The sequence below is a fragment of the Cricetulus griseus genome (assembly GCF_003668045.3).
Source record: "Cricetulus griseus strain 17A/GY chromosome 1 unlocalized genomic scaffold, alternate assembly CriGri-PICRH-1.0 chr1_0, whole genome shotgun sequence".
NCBI classification, from domain to species: Eukaryota; Metazoa; Chordata; class Mammalia; order Rodentia; family Cricetidae; genus Cricetulus; species Cricetulus griseus.
The window spans coordinates 48,763,800-48,780,495 of record NW_023276806.1 but is presented as its reverse complement, the minus strand read 5'-3'; the positions used below and the strand labels follow the sequence as shown (position 1 = coordinate 48,780,495).

At 42.8% G+C, this 16,696-nt stretch overlaps 1 protein-coding gene across 4 annotated transcripts in view; it reads left to right on the top strand.

Annotated features, from left to right (window-relative positions):
• Nucleotides 1-16,696, top strand: part of Sort1 (sortilin 1) — an 80,465-nt gene that overhangs the window by 49,797 nt on the left and 13,972 nt on the right. For 2 of the 4 annotated variants that reach the window (XM_027395493.2, XM_027395495.2), the window contains exons 8-13: nt 2,696-2,823; nt 5,558-5,702; nt 6,544-6,699; nt 9,406-9,512; nt 15,005-15,107; nt 15,849-16,017. In XM_027395493.2, coding sequence (XP_027251294.1) covers nt 2,696-2,823; nt 5,558-5,702; nt 6,544-6,699; nt 9,406-9,512; nt 15,005-15,107; nt 15,849-16,017 — 808 coding nt within the window. Of the gene's footprint in view, nt 1-2,692; nt 2,824-5,557; nt 5,703-6,543; nt 6,700-9,405; nt 9,513-15,004; nt 15,108-15,848; nt 16,018-16,696 lie in introns of all 4 variants that reach the window. The other 2 variants (XM_027395491.2, XM_027395494.2) reach the window with 1 other exon arrangement.

Genomic DNA, 16,696 nt, shown 5'->3' with positions numbered 1-16,696 from the left:
AAATCCTATGTCTCTTCTGTGAGTCCTTATAAAAATCTAAGCTTGAGTTGCATATTTCCAGTATCCTCCTAAGGGAGCAGGAGGAGGACAGCATAGGAAGATGGAAGCAAAGGGCCAAACCCATCAGATGAGCTGTCCCTGGAGCTCCATGCCCACATCTGGGTATCATGGTGGCATCATTGGAACTTCAGTGACCTTGAATGGTCCCTTCCTCTACAGCTTTTGTTGCCTGTGACACATGTGGCTGCTTCTTGAGAGAGCTCTGCTTGGGCCTCCAGCCTTCTTAAGTATATGTCTGTATTCCCAGCATTTCTAACATCTTAGGTTCCACATTTGCAGCTTATCCTATGCCTTCCCACAGTGGCCCCTAAGTGTCTCCCTACAGTTAACATTGCCTGAACCCAGGGGCTCTCAATAAGACAAATCTTGATGACCCTTCACTCCTGTATTCTACCTGCCTGAAAAACTACCTCATGGACAATGCCAAGAAATCAGCAGCTACCTAGAGAGATGTCCACCCCTCCTACCATGGACAACAGCTGCAGTGGCCTCTAAGTGCCTGCAGCTGGACCAGATGGCCCTATTTTTTTTTTCAGTGTGTCTTGGAGGTTTGTGTTCTCAGGCATGCTCTTTTTAAAGTAAAATTTGAAAATGGCTTTGTGGTTTCTGTCCTGGCGCCTTCATTGGCTGGGTCTTGCCCTTGCGGTACCTTTCCTATTGTCCTGGTACAAAGTGTTTGGCATCACTGTAATGACACCACTGGTCTCTTTAGCTGTCACATCCACTTTGTCTTGCCTGCCTTGCTGCAGCTTTAAACTTGCTTGTATTCCTTTCTTGAGCAAACTGAATATTTTTCACATCCTTCTTCACTTTCCCCTTGAATTCTCACTGTAAACCTGACTACACGCACAGGAAGCTGTAACCATAACAGCTGAATGTTAGCTGCCTATAGATCTCCGCCAAATGAGCTAGTTCATTAGTTTTCAGTTGAGCCTCACTCAGAATTTCAAATCGTGGGCAGACTACAGCCAGATTCTTTACCGGAGTATGACATGAATGTTGTCTAACACAGTTCCCAGTAGAGATCTTGTTCTCATCTTAAGTCTGGCCTTCACATCCACATTTCTCTCAGAATTCTGGTCTTCATGAGCTCCCACTAGAACGGTACATTGAGCTGTGCTTATAGTATTATGGTACTCATCTATCTCACAGCTCCAAATTCTTGCACAATCCTTGAACTAGCCAGTTCTGAAAGTCACATGGTCAGGTTATCACTACAGTGCACTCTTTGATACCAGATCTCTGTACTAATTACTTTTCTCCTCACTGATTGTCTTAGTCAGTGTTCTTTTGCTGTCAAGAGATACCATGACCATGGTTGCTCTTATAAAGGAAAGCATTTAATTGGGGCTTGCTTACAGTTTCAGAGGTTTAGTCTATTATCATCATGGCACAGAACATGTTGGCATGTGTTGCTAGAGAAGTGATTGAGAGTTCTGCATCTGGATCCACAGGCAGCAGGAAGAGAGAGAGACTGGGTCTAGCCTTGGCTTCTGAAACCTCAAAGCCCATCCCTAAGTTACACAATTCCTCCAACAAGGCCACTTCTCCTAATCTTTTTCAAGTAGTGCCACTCCCTGATAACTAAGCATTCAAATATATGAGTCTATGGGGGGGGGCGTTTATACTGAAACTATCACACTGACAAAACACTAACAGGAGCAACTTAAGGGAAGAGAGGTTCCTTTGAGTCCCAGTTTAGAGGACACAGTTCATCATGGTGGGGAAAACATGGTGACTCTGAAGCAGCTTTGTCCCTGGCAGTGGGAGCCTGCAGCATGACTTGGATAAGAGAGGAATCCTTTACAGTTTCTGGGGTGCAGTTCACAGTGGCCAGGAGAGAAAGGCGACTGGAGCAGCCCTGCATGGCAGTAAGAGCTCACAGCCATTGCTTGTTCACATCTTAGTAGATCAGTGAGCATAGAGCTTGTGCCAGAATCAGTGACCCACAAGTCCTCAGTGACCCACAGTCCCAGAGATTCCACAGTTCCCCAGATGGTACCAAGCCTTTAAACACATGAGCCTGTGGGGATCATTTCATATCTAAACCATAACGGCAGTGTAGATTCAGCAAACACTGGGCCATAAACAATAGGAAACTCACAGGCCTAGTGATTTCTGTAGATTTCTCTCTTTCATGTCAGCTGAACTATTGGTCTCCCAACCCATGCTGCAATATCCAAGCAGAAAGAAAAATGTTTCTTTTATTCGTGCAACAAATGCTTGAGTCCTTGGTGTAGGCTAAACACTAGTACAACAAGAACAAAACATCCAGGGTCTGCTTTCATGGGACAGTTAGGGCGTTAGATGACAAAGAAGGAAAATCTCAAACAAGATAATTTAAAACAGAATAAGATCATTTTCTAAAGTGTGCCATAAAGAGAGTACAAATTGTCACTGCTGTTGTTATACAACACTGTATTTGAGTCATGAACACTCAGAAAACCTCACATAAATAAAACTCAAAAGAAAGTCTCTGTATATGAAGTCATGTCACATCAATGTCACTTGATCAACACTGATTGGATTAAAAGTGCTTTTCCTCTATTAAAATAAGAGCAGTTCTAGAGCAGCTGTGTGACTGGAACTCTCCTGTAAGTGAAATTTTAATCCACATTTTGTCTTGTTTAAGAAGCTGACCTTGGTGCACTGGAATTATGGAGAACATCCGACTTGGGGAAAACCTTCAAAACCATTGGTGTGAAAATCTACTCATTTGGTCTTGGGGGCCGTTTCCTTTTTGCCTCTGTGATGGCTGATAAGGTAAGTATTTGCCTTTTCAGGCTCTGATGTGCTTGCTATACACACCGTGTGGATCTCCTTTACTCTGGAGTCCTGACAACATTTCTTGTCTTCTTGCATTTAAAAAATGCTTATTTTTTTATTTGTTTATTTTGCCAGTGTGTTGGGCACATACATGCCATGGCAAATGTGTGGAGATTGGAAGACAGTTTGCAGGAGTCCATTCTTTGCATACACCATGGTAGACCTAAGGAATCAAACCCATGTCATCAAGCTTGGTGGCAAACACTTTCACCCACTGAGCTGTCTTGCCAGCCCTGTGATTTTAAATATCACAGTAAAAGCTTAGGAGAGATTCTCTCTATAAAGGTTGACTGACTCTCAGGGGCTTCTGTGGACGTTAGCCTTTTGTCATTGTGACTAGTCCTGTTTTTTGGACTTGTAAGCCCAGTGTTTGACTTTACTCAGATATGAATATCTGGAGGGGGAAGAAAGAAATTCATTTGCACATTATTCTATAATCATAATAAAAATATAAAATGCTAGTTGAGTGTATCACATACTGGGTACCAATTTAAATCCCATAATATATATAGATACATTTCCTGCTCTCTGAGCTTGTATTCAAATGGGGACGCCCATGTTAAGCAAGTGTCTCAATCAGTGTTCCCTGGCTGTGAAGAGACACCATGACCAAGACAACTCCTATAAAGGAAAGTATTGAACAGAGGCTGGATTACAGTTCAGAAGTTTAGCCCATTATCATCATGGTGGGAAGCATGGCAGCACACAGGCAGACATGGTGCTAGAGGAGCTGAGAGTTCCACTTCCTGGTCAGTAGGAAGCAGGAAGAGAGACACTGGGCTTGGCTTGAGCTTCTGAAACCTCAAAGCCTACCCCAGTGACGCACCTCCTCCAACTAGACCACACCCACGCCGATAAGGCCACACCTCCTAATCTTGTCAACTAGCACCACTCCCTGATGACCAAGCATTGAAACACGGGAGTCTGTGGGGCCATTCCTATTCAAACCACCACAGCAAGTATGTCTGTGTAGGAAGAATGAAAGCAGCATGGAGGTGGGGAGCAACAGGAACTAGCAGCACTATGACAGACCCTGGGCTTGGGTGGTATCTAGGGGACCAGAGGGGGGCATGCCTGTGTGGACATCAGTGAGGAAAACAAGTGTGGAATCAGCAAGGACAGAGACAGACCCTCAGATACCCTGAGGTCAAGAAGAGTGTAGTGTGGCTGGAGCATGGGGCGGGGAGTGGGAAACTAACCCGCAGGGCTTTTATTCTTCAGGTGGATTGCATGCTAATTACCTTCCACTGTAGCGGAATAGGTATGCCTGGGAGAAGCAGCAAGAAGAGCAGCCAAGAGGCTGTCAAGTATTCAAGGGGGCTGGGAGCTGGGACCAGACTGTTAACAGTGGGTGAGGGGAGATTGTGTGTGTGTGTGTGTGTTAAGTATATTGCCAATTTGATGAGCCAGTGCCTTAGATGTACCTTGTCAGACAAAAGAAAAAAAAAAAAAAGAAAAAGAAATATTCAAGTCTTTGGCCTTAGCAACTGGATAAATGACAGTGCCATTTCCTGCCAAAGCAAAGGCTATAGGAGGAACGGATTTGTGGGAGAAAAAAACAAAAATTCAGTGTGTTGGATATGAATATAATATGCCTATTATATATTTGAGAGGAAACGCCACGTCAGCGTTTGTGTATATGAGTCTCCCAAAATGACATGGTATTTAAATCCATGTGAGTGGATGCTTCTTCTGAGGAACGAGTAAGTGGGGAAGAGACAGGAGGACTGAGCAAGACCTGAAGCACCTCTCCACTGGAGGGCACGAAGAATAGAAAAACCTAGCTGAGAAGCCTGGGTGGGAGGAAGGGGTGAGGCAGGGAAATCAGGACAGCATGTTGTTAAAAAGGAAAGTGAAGAAAGCTTCCAGAGGCAGCAGCGGTCAGTTTGGCAAACTCTAGTGAAATGTTGGGTTACATGAATTCTGAGAATGACCCACTGGGCTGGAAGACTGTATCGCTGGTGACCTTGATAGAATCACTTTCATTGTAGTGAGGTAAAAAGAGGGAACTGGGCATGGGAAATAGATACAGCCCCTGAGCTACACCTGCTGATCTCTTGGAGCTGTTTTAAATAAGTTAGCAGAGACCTGGACGTAATTGCTTCTTAGCAGACCCCTTTGTCAGCCAAATACTCACTGATCAATGTCCTTATGGGTATTTTGGATGCCTTGGCCTCTTCCTAGCCTGGGCAGGTTCCCTTCATGGCTGTAGAGAGAATCCCTTAGAGGCATGTCTCACCTTGGTTCTCCCAGCACAGATTTCATCTTCACCTTCTAGACCATCAGTTATCTAGTTCTTTGGATTAATTATCTAAAGCCAGGATTATCTCAAAGAAACATTTAGGTGGCAATCATTTGAGAATTTCAAGCAAGCATGCGCAAATTTTGTAAAGCCAACCTAGTCACACCCTTAGCTCTGTTGAAGGAGAAGGGATGACAGCTACTGGGAGGACCATAGCGGAAGGAAGGAGCCAGAGAGCCAACATAGAATGGACCACTTCATTGCCCGGAGGACAGTGGAAGCTGCTTTGAGAGTTGGCACTGGACCTGTTGTTGTCATTGTACCCACTAAGGAAATGATTAATACAACTGTTTCATGTTTCTATTCATGTCCCTGACATGATACCTTGATAGAAGATTAAAAATACAGATATTGTTATATTTATTCTAGGATACAACAAGAAGGATCCACGTATCAACAGACCAAGGGGACACATGGAGCATGGCACAGCTTCCTTCTGTGGGACAGGAGCAATTCTATTCTATTCTGGCAGCCAATGATGACATGGTGTTCATGCATGTCGATGAACCTGGAGGTAAGAGCCTATTGAATACGTAGAGACTTAAGCTTTAGGCCCTGCTCTGAGAAGCTTTCCTCTTACCGCAAGAAGTTTATATAATATAATAAGAGATGATGTGCGGCCTCTTTAAAAGGCGCTTGTCCTGGTGCCTGTGGTAGTCTGTGAGGGTGGCCGAGTGCCGTAGAGCAGAGCTGCCCAGAGCAGACTGCTCAGTGGCACTGAATTGCAAGCTGTCTGTGACCAAGTAAGTATAGGAAAGATTCAGAAACTAGTTTTGGTTTGTTTGATGTTTTATTGAGACAGGGACTCATTCTAGAGGCCAGGATGGCTTCAAATTCACAATTCTCCTGCCTTCACCTCCTGCAAGTATGTACCACTTTGCCCAGCTTAGAGACTCGTCGACATTTGATAAAGCAATTTTATGTCTTTTGAACATAATGATAGAAAGTTAGGGTTGTCACTTTTCAATTTCACTTTTCTAGTGATAATTTTTTATATAAAGCTATCAGTTGATGATAATATTAAAAAAATTTTAAATCCTTCACAGAAGAGTTTGAAAAGCATTCTAAAGCACAAAGATTTAGGAATGTATGAAATAAGAATCTAAATACAGTGCATATGCCAGCAAAATATAGCTGGGAAGAGCTTTTCTGATTATGTCACGCAGCAAATGTGACATGTGGTGGGTTCCAGACTCTAAGTTGGGTGCCAGGATTAAAGATGAACATGAAGACTGAGTGTGAAACTATGCTGAATGCTCAGGTCTGAAGGTCTCACTGTGAAGACAACGAATACGCTGGGCCGGGCAGTCATGACTAGACTATTGTTTTGTGTTGTTTCTGTTTCCTCATGTCAGATACCGGATTTGGCACAATCTTTACCTCTGATGATCGAGGCATCGTCTACTCCAAGTCTCTAGACCGACATCTCTACACCACCACAGGTGGAGAGACCGACTTTACCAACGTGACCTCCCTCCGTGGAGTCTACATAACAAGCATGCTCTCAGAAGGTAAGCTCGGCAATAGCGGGGCAATAGCTCAGCATAGCTCTGGATCCCTCTGCTGAATAGGTCAGGATTTGAGGGCTTCAGGGAAGATTGATGTTCCCTTTTCCCACTGTTGTGCTTGCCTTGCCAACAAGCCTACCCTTTGATGTTGAGGCTTCATCATATAAAGAAATTATGTGAGTGGAAGTAGGCCAGAGCAGAGCAACAACAGTGAGAAGAAAGAGGGGACCGTATCGGGTAGTGTATGAGTCTTGTGTATTTGGAGGTTTGGGCCTAGAGGGATGATCCTGAACTAGAGTCATGTCTGTTTTCATATCGAGAGCATAGTATTAGGCCAGTCAAAGTTCTCCCAGTGTTCTACCATGGGGCTACCTTTGCCAAGGCTCTATGCAAGGAAACACATTACTTCCAAGGACAAAGACCCTTAAAGCTTTTTTTATGTGTCTATACTTTGGCAGGAGGTAAGGGCTAATTTTTGTTTGTAAATATCTTGCAATGGCCTATGAGGTCCTAAGTGACATAGACTCCTCCCCCTGTCCCTCTCCCCGCTCCCACCTCACCTCCAGCTCTTTGCTCATGCATTTCCTCTGTGGCATTCAACTGTCCCCCTGCCAGTCCTCAAATGTCCCAATTGCACACATTCATTCATCACAGGTCTGCCAGGCATTTCCGTTCCCTCAGGTACCTGCTAGGCAAAGCGCTATTTCAAGACTTTGCTCCGATGTTACTTTCTGGATGACAGTTGCATGGATTAGTCTATTTTAAATTCAAGCCCTCTCCCTTCCTCACACACATTTTCAATCCACCATAGATGTCCAAATAGTTTTCCATAGTACTTATTCTATATAATTCATTTATTCACACTATCTCTAATGTTTATTTCATCCTGCTGGAATGTGCATTTCATAAGCTGCTGCTGGTGGTGGTATGTGTATGTGCATGTGTGTGCCTGTGTGCCTGCGTGTGCACATGCATGCACATGTGGAGACCAGAGGACAAATTTCAGAAGTTGGTCTCTCCCTCCACTGTGGTTCTAGGGATCAAACTCAGACCCTCAGGTATGTACAGCAGGTGCTTTTTCCTAAAGTGTCATCTCACCAGTCCCCCCACCCAGCTTTTCTGTCTGTGTTGTTCACTGGTATATTTGTTGCCAGAGGCCTACAGTAGTTTTTACACATTGGCCATTCAATAAATGCTTGTTGAATAAATGAATTTTCCTTCATCTACCTTCCTGGTTGATGTTCCTTGAAGCCTCAAAATGTAATATCTCTGACTTAAACCTGCAGCAGTTTATGTTGCTAAGAATAGATCACAGGGCCAGGCATTGGTGGTGCACGCCTTTAATCCCAGCACTCAGGAGGCAGAGGCAGGCGGATCTCTGTGAGTTTGAGGCCAGCCTGATCTCCAGAGTGAGTGCCAGGATAGGCTCCAAAGCTACACAGAGAAACCCTGTCTCGAAAAACAAAAACAAAAACAAAAAACAAAAACAAAAACAAAAAAATAGATCGAAGGAAGGAGGTGTTAGGATAAAAAGAAAAGAGGGCTGGGAAGATGGCGCAGCAGGAGAAAGTGTTTGCTGCTGAGCCTGATGGCCTAGGTTTGAGTCCTGGGACCCTGTAGGACATTTCCTATGTGATTGTTGAGGAAGGGTGCTGCTATCCTTGAGCTGATGGTCCTGGGTGTATAAGAAAGCAGGCTGAGTAAGCCATGATGAGCAGGACACTAAGAGGTACCCCTCCATGGCCTCTGCATCAGCTCTCGCCCTGTTTGAGTGCCTGTCCTGGCTCCCTTCAGTGATGGACTACATGCTTTTTGTCATGGCAATTCATCACAGCAATAATAACCCTAACTAGTACAGATAGGATATGGAATGGTGAAAAAACTCTAATTAGAAACTATTAATCCAGGATTAAATGTAAATGATCTTGAGAATCTCTAAAATAAGCTTGGTGTCATGTCTTTGAGTAAAAATTAGAATCCTTGCCTTTGGTAGATTTTCTTCCAAGCATCAAACAGTGAAAGAGATTGGACATTAGCATATACATACTGATCAGGGTTAACTAGAGTAGAATGCCTGAGGCAATCAGTTTATAAAGAGAAAAGGTTTATTTTGGCTCACAGTTTTAGAGGTTTCAGCCTATGGCTGGTTATCCCACTGCTTTTGGCTCTGTGGCACCACATCATGATCAAAGTATATAGTAGATGAAACCCATCACCTCAGAGATAGGAAGAGAAGGAGACTAAGATCCTGACATCCCTTCAAGGACAGCCAGTGACCTAACTTTCTCACATTGGCCTCATCTCGGTCTGGCAAGCAAGCTGTGGTTACCTAGGCAGCAGAAAAGAGAAAGGAATTTAAGATCCAAACTACAGCTTAAAAGAGTGCTTTTGGGTTGCTCGGTAATGTCAGTTCCTGAAGGTTTCTGAAATTGTCTGGGATGTCCTGTTCAAGTGGCACACCTTCTCCAGGCCTGGTACTCATCAGTACTGAGCTGAGCCACTGTGTAAGGTATTCAGAGCTCATGGGACTCCAGAGTAGAGTGGGAAAGAAAAGGGAGGGAGGCATGAAGAGAAATATGCTCAACATAGAATATACATTTATATAAAATATAAATAAACAAATGGTGTTTCTTGGGAAAGTTCCATTGTGGCAGGATGACTGAGACCTCCTCCAGTGTGTTGGGCTTACATCACTCTTTCCCTGTTCAGATAACTCTATTCAGAGCATGATCACTTTTGACCAGGGAGGACGGTGGGAGCACCTGCAGAAGCCAGAGAACAGCAAGTGTGATGCTACGGCAAAGAACAAGAATGAGGTTTGTTGGCGCCAACCATTGTCTGTGTGTACAGAAAAGCAGTCTGCCCTGCTCTGAGCATTGCTAGGCTTTACATACTGAAATCTCATTCTCTGTCAGGGTCTAAAGTGAAGGTGGAAAGCTTGTGAGGACAATGAATTCACTTAGAATCTGTGAAGTAGAAACTATATGGAGAGGCCAAGATACTCAGGTTGTCTTTAAAAAAAAAATCAAGATGGAGAATCAACTGTTTGCTTTATTAAATTTCTGAGTAAAGACAGAATGGACTGGTGTTGTGGTTGTTAGCTAGAGGTCTACATGAGGCCTTATAAAAGTCCTTCAGAAACCAAAGAGCAGCCATTGATAACATGGGTCAGCACACCCTGGAGAGAGCTTGATTCAACAACAGCGAGCTGGTCATTTCCAAGTCCCCTCAGACCTCCACACAGGCCACTCTGCTTCTCTTTCTCTAGCCTGCAGTTTTTGGTGGGGCTCTCCCTTGGCATGAGATAAAGGGCACTCTCCTTTTGTAGTCATGCTTACTGTGTCTACCTCCATCTTCTTCACCCTTTCCTGTCCCTCTGCTGGGGCTTGCCCTGCCCCTGCTCACCTCAGCATCATCCAAGGCAGAAGTCATGGTCTTCCTACTGCAAAACTTTCTGGTCCTCTATCTCTCCCTTCCCAACCTTCTCTTGGTTCTGCTTTGCCTGGGTAAAGTCTGAGAATGAAGGCTCTGCCCTGCCTGGCTCTCTCCACCCTCTTCTCACTGACACACCCTGGCTGTCACACACCCTTGCTATTCCCCCTTTGTGGCCTCTCAGTGTCCTTGCTGGAGTCATGTCTGTCTCCCCAAGCCCCAGTTAGTTACAATCTGTGGGGTTCTAGCCCTCCTTAATGTCCATCCAGTTAGAAACAATCATTATTCTTTATTCCACTAATAGTTGGCTTAGCATTTTAGGAAACACAAAAGCATAATGTTTACTATTGTGGCCATTTGAGGTTTATTGTTTTTAAACAGAATCTCATATGTAACTCTGGCTGGCCCTATGTGGACCAGGCTAATCTAGAGCTCAGAGATAACCACATTTGTGCATTCACCTCCTGGTACTGGCATTACAAGCAGGTGTCACCACACCTGGCTCACTTGAGCTTCTTGGAGGACACCAGCTGTTAAACTGCTTTCACACATTCACCTACTTTCTGACATTTATTTTTCCCTCAGCTTTGACTTATAACTGATAAATTAAAATGGCACATATTTATAATGTACACAATGACATTTTGCTGTTTGTATGCGTTGTAAAATGCATGACCACACTCAAGCCAATTAATGCACACATCCATTAACTCAGTTATCTTTTCATTGTGTGAGATAAGAGCATTTAGCTCTATTCTCTTAGCAGATTACACAGTTTATATAGACTGTCCACTCCATGATGCTCACTAGTGCTCTAGAACTTGTCCAATGTAACTGAAACTTTATAACCTTTTGGCCAACATTGCCCCTCCCCTTCTTGCCTCCTGATCCCTCACAGCCTCTGCTCTCCTCCCTGCTTTTATGAGTTTAGTGTTTTATGAGAGTCCACATTAAGTGACATTGAATGGTATTGGTCTTTGTGCCTGGCTTATTTAGCATACAGTCTCCCCAGTTCATCTGTGTGGTTGTCAACAGCAGGATCTCCTTTGTTGAGAATGACTAACATCCCATTGGGCAGATACTGTGTTTCCTCTTTATCCATCTTCCATCAAAAGATGCATAGACTGGGGATGGAGAGATGGTTCAGCAGTTAAGAGCACTGCCTGCTGTTTCAGAGGACTCAGGTTTAATACCCAGCACCCACATACAACAGCTCACAACTGTCTGTAACTCCTGCTCCAGGTGATCCGACACCCTCACACACACATACATGCAGGCAAAACATATAGATGAAGCAAAGCATAAAAATAAACCTTTTTGTTATTAAAAATACATCAGGTTGCTTATTTGGAGGTTTAAATATTAAAATACCATTAAATGAAGAGTAAAAAAAAATACATCAGTTGTTTTGAACCACAGTACATGTAGACTGCAGAGATAGATAGATAGATATCCTTGAGTTTCTAGCTTCATCTCTTTTAGCTAAATACTGAGTAGTAGACTCCTGGCAGTTGTATAAATTTTAAGAGAAACACCACACTCTTTTGTGTGGTGATAGCTTCAATTACATTTCCCCAACAGAGTACCAGTGTTCCCCATTCTCTGCGACTTTAACCAATACTTGCTACTGTTATATTTTTGTTACTACAAATGATTTTCTAACAAGTTTGAGGTGACAATGGATTGTGGTTTTATGTGCATTTCCCCAATGATTGGTAATGCTGGACCTTCTTCAAATACCCCTTGGCTATTTGCTGTCTTTGAAGAATGGCTATACATTTCTCTGCCCATTTTGAAGTTAGACACTTGTTTCTTGCTATACAGCCCCTTGTGCTGTATGTAGTTTGCAAATACTATCCGTTCTGTGGACAGCCATTTGTCTAGTTTGCAGATAGTCATTTCACACTGCTGGACATTCCCTTTGCAGGAGGTCTTTAATTTGATTCCATTTGTACATTTTTGCTTTTTGTTGTGTTTGTTCTTAGGATCATTTCCAAAGTTACTGCCTAGGCTATGTCAAGAAGCATATATATCTGTGTGAGGATCTCAGATCTTGAAGTTACAGACAGTTGTGAGCTGGCATGTGGGTGCTGGGAATCGAACCCTGATCCTCTGAAAGATCAGCCAGTGTTCTTAACTGCTGAGCCTTCTCTCCAGCCGATCAAAAAGCTTTTTTTCTGGCCGGGTGTTGGTGGTGCACACCTTTAATCCCAGCACTTGGGAGGCAGAGGCAGAGGCAAGCGGATCTCTGTGAGTTTGAGACCAGCCTGGTCTACAAGAGCTAGTTCCAGGACAGCCTCCAAAGCCACAGAGAAACCCTGTCTTGAAAATCAAAACAACAATGACAACAACAACAACAAAAACCAAAGAAAGAAAGAAAGAAAGAAAGAAAGAAAGAAAGAAAGAAAGAAAGAAAGAAAAAGCTTTTTTCTCAGTTTTCTGTTAGTATTTTAATTTGTAGTCTTACATTCAAATCTCTTTAAAGCAGTGGTTCTCAACCTTCCTCATGTTGTGGTGACCCCCTCCAACCACAAGGTTATTTCACTGATACTTAATAATTTGTAAATATCTGATGTGCAACTCCCATGGGGTCATAACCCATAGGTTGAGAACCACTGGTTTAGAGTGAATTTTTGCAGATGATATGAAATGAGAATTCAAATCCTTCTTTTGCACATAGATATCAGGTTTCCCTAGCAACATTTATTGATGTTGCCCCCTTCTCATGTATTCTTGATTCCTTTGTGAAATATTAATTGGCCATAAATGTATGGATTTATGTCTAGAATGTTCTGTTGCATTGGCCTATGTGTTTGTTTTTATGGCAACATCATGCTGTTTGGATGACTGTAGCTTTATAGCATAGTGTAAAGCCAGGAAGTGTGACCCTGTTCCCCTTTATTCTTTCTTACTTAGGATTGTTCTGGTGTTTCAGTCTTTAAAGGTTCCATATAGATTCAGGGTTTTCTTGCTATTTCCTGGAAAAATGATACCAGAATTTTTTTGTGTGCCCCATTTTGTTTTGTTTTGTTTTTTGGGTTTCTTTGGTTTTTTTTTTTCAAGACAGCTTTTCGCTGTGTAGCTCTGGCTGTCCTGGAACTCTTTCTTCTCTGTAGATCAGGCTGGCCTTGAACTCAGAGACCTACCTACCTCTACCTCCCAAGTGCTGGGACTAAAGGCGTGTGCCGCCAATGCCTGGCCAACATCTCTCCTCAAACATCATCCATTCTGTATAGGACAGACATTTCAAATCATTTCTTCTAGGTTTTGGAAAAACATTATTGTCATTATCATTGTTCTAGTTAGGACTTCACAGTACTGTAAAGGCCAACACAGTACTAAACAGAATAGAGCAAGGGCATCATTGTCTTGTTTCTGATCATATAGGAAATAGACTCAGTTTTCAATATTTACTATTATGTTGCCTGTGACCTTTATTATTTGGAGATGACTGTATGCTTTTTATCCTTCATTCTGCTGATGTGGTATATCATATAAATGGAATTGCATGTCACTGAACCTGTCATTCCAAAGATGACTCCTACTTGATCATGGTGAATAACAACAATGCTGCTGAATGCAGTTGCTAGTATTTGTTGAGGATTTTTGCATCTGTGCTCAGTGAAACATTAACTTGTACATCAGTTATACTTCTGAGTTCATATAAAAAAAAAGAATTTCAGTTTGGGCATAGTATCACATGTCTGACATCACAATCACTAGGGAAGTTGAGTCACGAGACTTGCTAGCTGGCCGAGGCAATTTAGTAAGACCTAATATCAAAATAAAAAATTTAAAAATAAGGATTAGGAATGTATCTCAGTTGTAGAGTACTTACCTAATATGTGTAAAGCTTTTGGTTCAATCCCCAGCTTGGAAAAAAAAAAAAAAGAGAGCAAGTCATGACAAAATAGTTGGACCACCTATGTATATGACAACATTATTTACAATAGCGAAAGAAATGGAAGTAACTCCGTCAATAGTAGAATGGGTTAATAAAATATAACATACACTCTCCTCTACCTCCACCCTTACACAAAATAGATTATTATTTAGCCTTATAAAGGAAGGAAATTCTGACAAATGCTATAATATAGGTCAACCCTGAGGACAGTGGTAAGTGAAATGAGCCTATTACAAAAAGACCAATTCTGTGTGATTTTGTTTATGTGAGGGATCCTAGAGTAGTCAACTCTATAGAGGCAGACAGTAGAATAGTTGTTTTCAGGCTACAAGGAGACAGAAGTAGAGACTTGTTGCTTTAAAAGTGATGGTTTCAGTTGTACAAGATGAAAAGGTTCCGATGACTGGTTAAGTGAGAATATGCTTAAGTATATACTTTAAAAGCCAGATAGTACATTTTATGAAATGAATTTTACCACAATTTTTTGTTTTTTATCATCATCACAGTGAGGTTTGAGTTAAATTCAAAGTTTTAATGAATTTAAATGGGTGGCTCTGTGAAATGAGTAAGGACATTATGTTGAAATTTAAGAAAAGCAGTGCACAAGAGAGATACCATGTGACAGGGTTCAAGCAGAGGGATTTTTTATTACGAAAAGGGATCATAAAAAGGGGGAATAGGGAGGGAGGAGACTGGCCTCCAGGACAGGATCAGCAGGAGAGAAGAGAGAGAAAAAAGGGTGTGGGGGGGCAGATGGAAAGAAGGAAAGGAAGGAAGGAAGAAAGAAGAAAAGATGGGAGGTGGGCAGGGCCCTTCTAAAAGGGAACATAGTGAATGTGCACAGGAGGTGCTCTTAGTGGCTGCAGCTGAGGGCGTATCCTGTCAGAACCCCAAGGACAGGCCAGTACAGATGCCTGAACACTAACACATTATGCCTTTGGTTTTAATTTGTTCTTTGGCTTCTCTTCACAGTGCAGCCTTCATATTCATGCTTCTTACAGCATCTCTCAGAAGCTAAATGTTCCAATGGCCCCACTCTCAGAGCCCAATGCCGTGGGCATAGTCATTGCTCATGGTAAGGAACCCACCCTCCCTCTCACCATTGTGGATACAAGCTGCCAGGCACAGGGAGACAGCATTGCCTTTGAGCACACCCCTCAAAAAAAAAAAAAAAGCCACTGCAGGTGGCTTCTATGTTTTGTTCTAGTTTTCTTTCTGTTGCTTTGATAAACCACTCTGGTTAAATGCAACTTGAAGAGGAAAGTATTTCATCATATACTTCCAGGTCATAGTTCATCATTGAAGGAAGTCGGGGTAGGAACTCAATGCAGGGACTATGGCAGAGCCTGTTTGTTGGCTTATTTCCCAGCTCCCTCTCTCAAGGCTCATGCTTAGCTTTCTTTCTTAACTTTCTTATACAACTCATAACTACCTGCCTAGAGGATTGATGCTGCTCACAGTGGGTGGGGCCCTCCCACATCAGTCATTAATCAAGACAACCATAAATGTGGGTATGGGCCAGTCTGACCTGGGCAGTCCCTCAACTTAAGATTCACTCAGACAACACAAGGCTGTGTCACATGGACAGCTGAAGGCTACTAGAATGTGATTGTTGGATAGAATTTCCTGTATTATAACAATGCTTTGGGTTTTTAATAGACTCTCATTGGCAATAGCAACACCCAAGCTTTGGTGGTATTCTTTCTCCTATTAATAGGCCTGGTTAATTAGAGTAAATTCATTTAAAAGTTTTCTCTCATCAGTAAATCCTTTTTGCTGCATTGCTAATATATGGTAATGGCCACTTACTTTGCAGGTAGCGTGGGAGACGCCATCTCAGTGATGGTCCCAGACGTGTACATCTCAGATGACGGTGGTTACTCCTGGGCAAAGATGCTAGAAGGACCCCACTATTATACCATCCTAGATTCCGGAGGCATTATCGTGGCCATTGAGCACAGCAACCGTCCTATCAATGTGATTAAGTATGCATGCTCTCAGCTCCCACACCTATATGCATAGAGGGTAGTGCTGGGGAAGCTCTTGGGCTTATTGCACGGAGAGATGGACCCTGATTGGCCTTAGATTCTGCAGAACTATGGGCTCTCACAGGGATTATGCTTAGAGCATCCCAGACTAGGTGACAGTGCTTTATCCTCCTCCTAGCTATGTATTTTATCACTTAATAATTTTCCCCCTTGGGTCAGAAAGTAAAGGTGTTTGCTGTGAAGCTTGTCAATCAGAGTTCAATACCTAGAACCGCCACACACATACTGCACTCCTGCTAGTTGTCCTGTTACCCCATGCTCTGAGGCGCACACACATACACACACACCACTACTACTACTTAAAAAAAAAAAAAATCTTCTTTCACCCTGCCCCCAAAATACAGAAATGCCCAAGCACTTGGAGTTAAAAGGACTTAAGTACAATTCTTTTTTCAAATCTGTTACTTTAGAAACTCATTCTTACCTGGGTCACTATTCTCTCTTCCTTTGAAAGAGATATTTTCTTCCATGTGTTCTATGAATGAATCTTTTCTCAGACCTTGTTCACTGTATTGTCAGACAGTGAGTCATCCTCCAAATGCAAGTGTTTCCTCTGGTTGGGGACCTGACAACTAGAGTGCTCTCCTGACACTTCCAGTACATGCTGGTCCTCTGT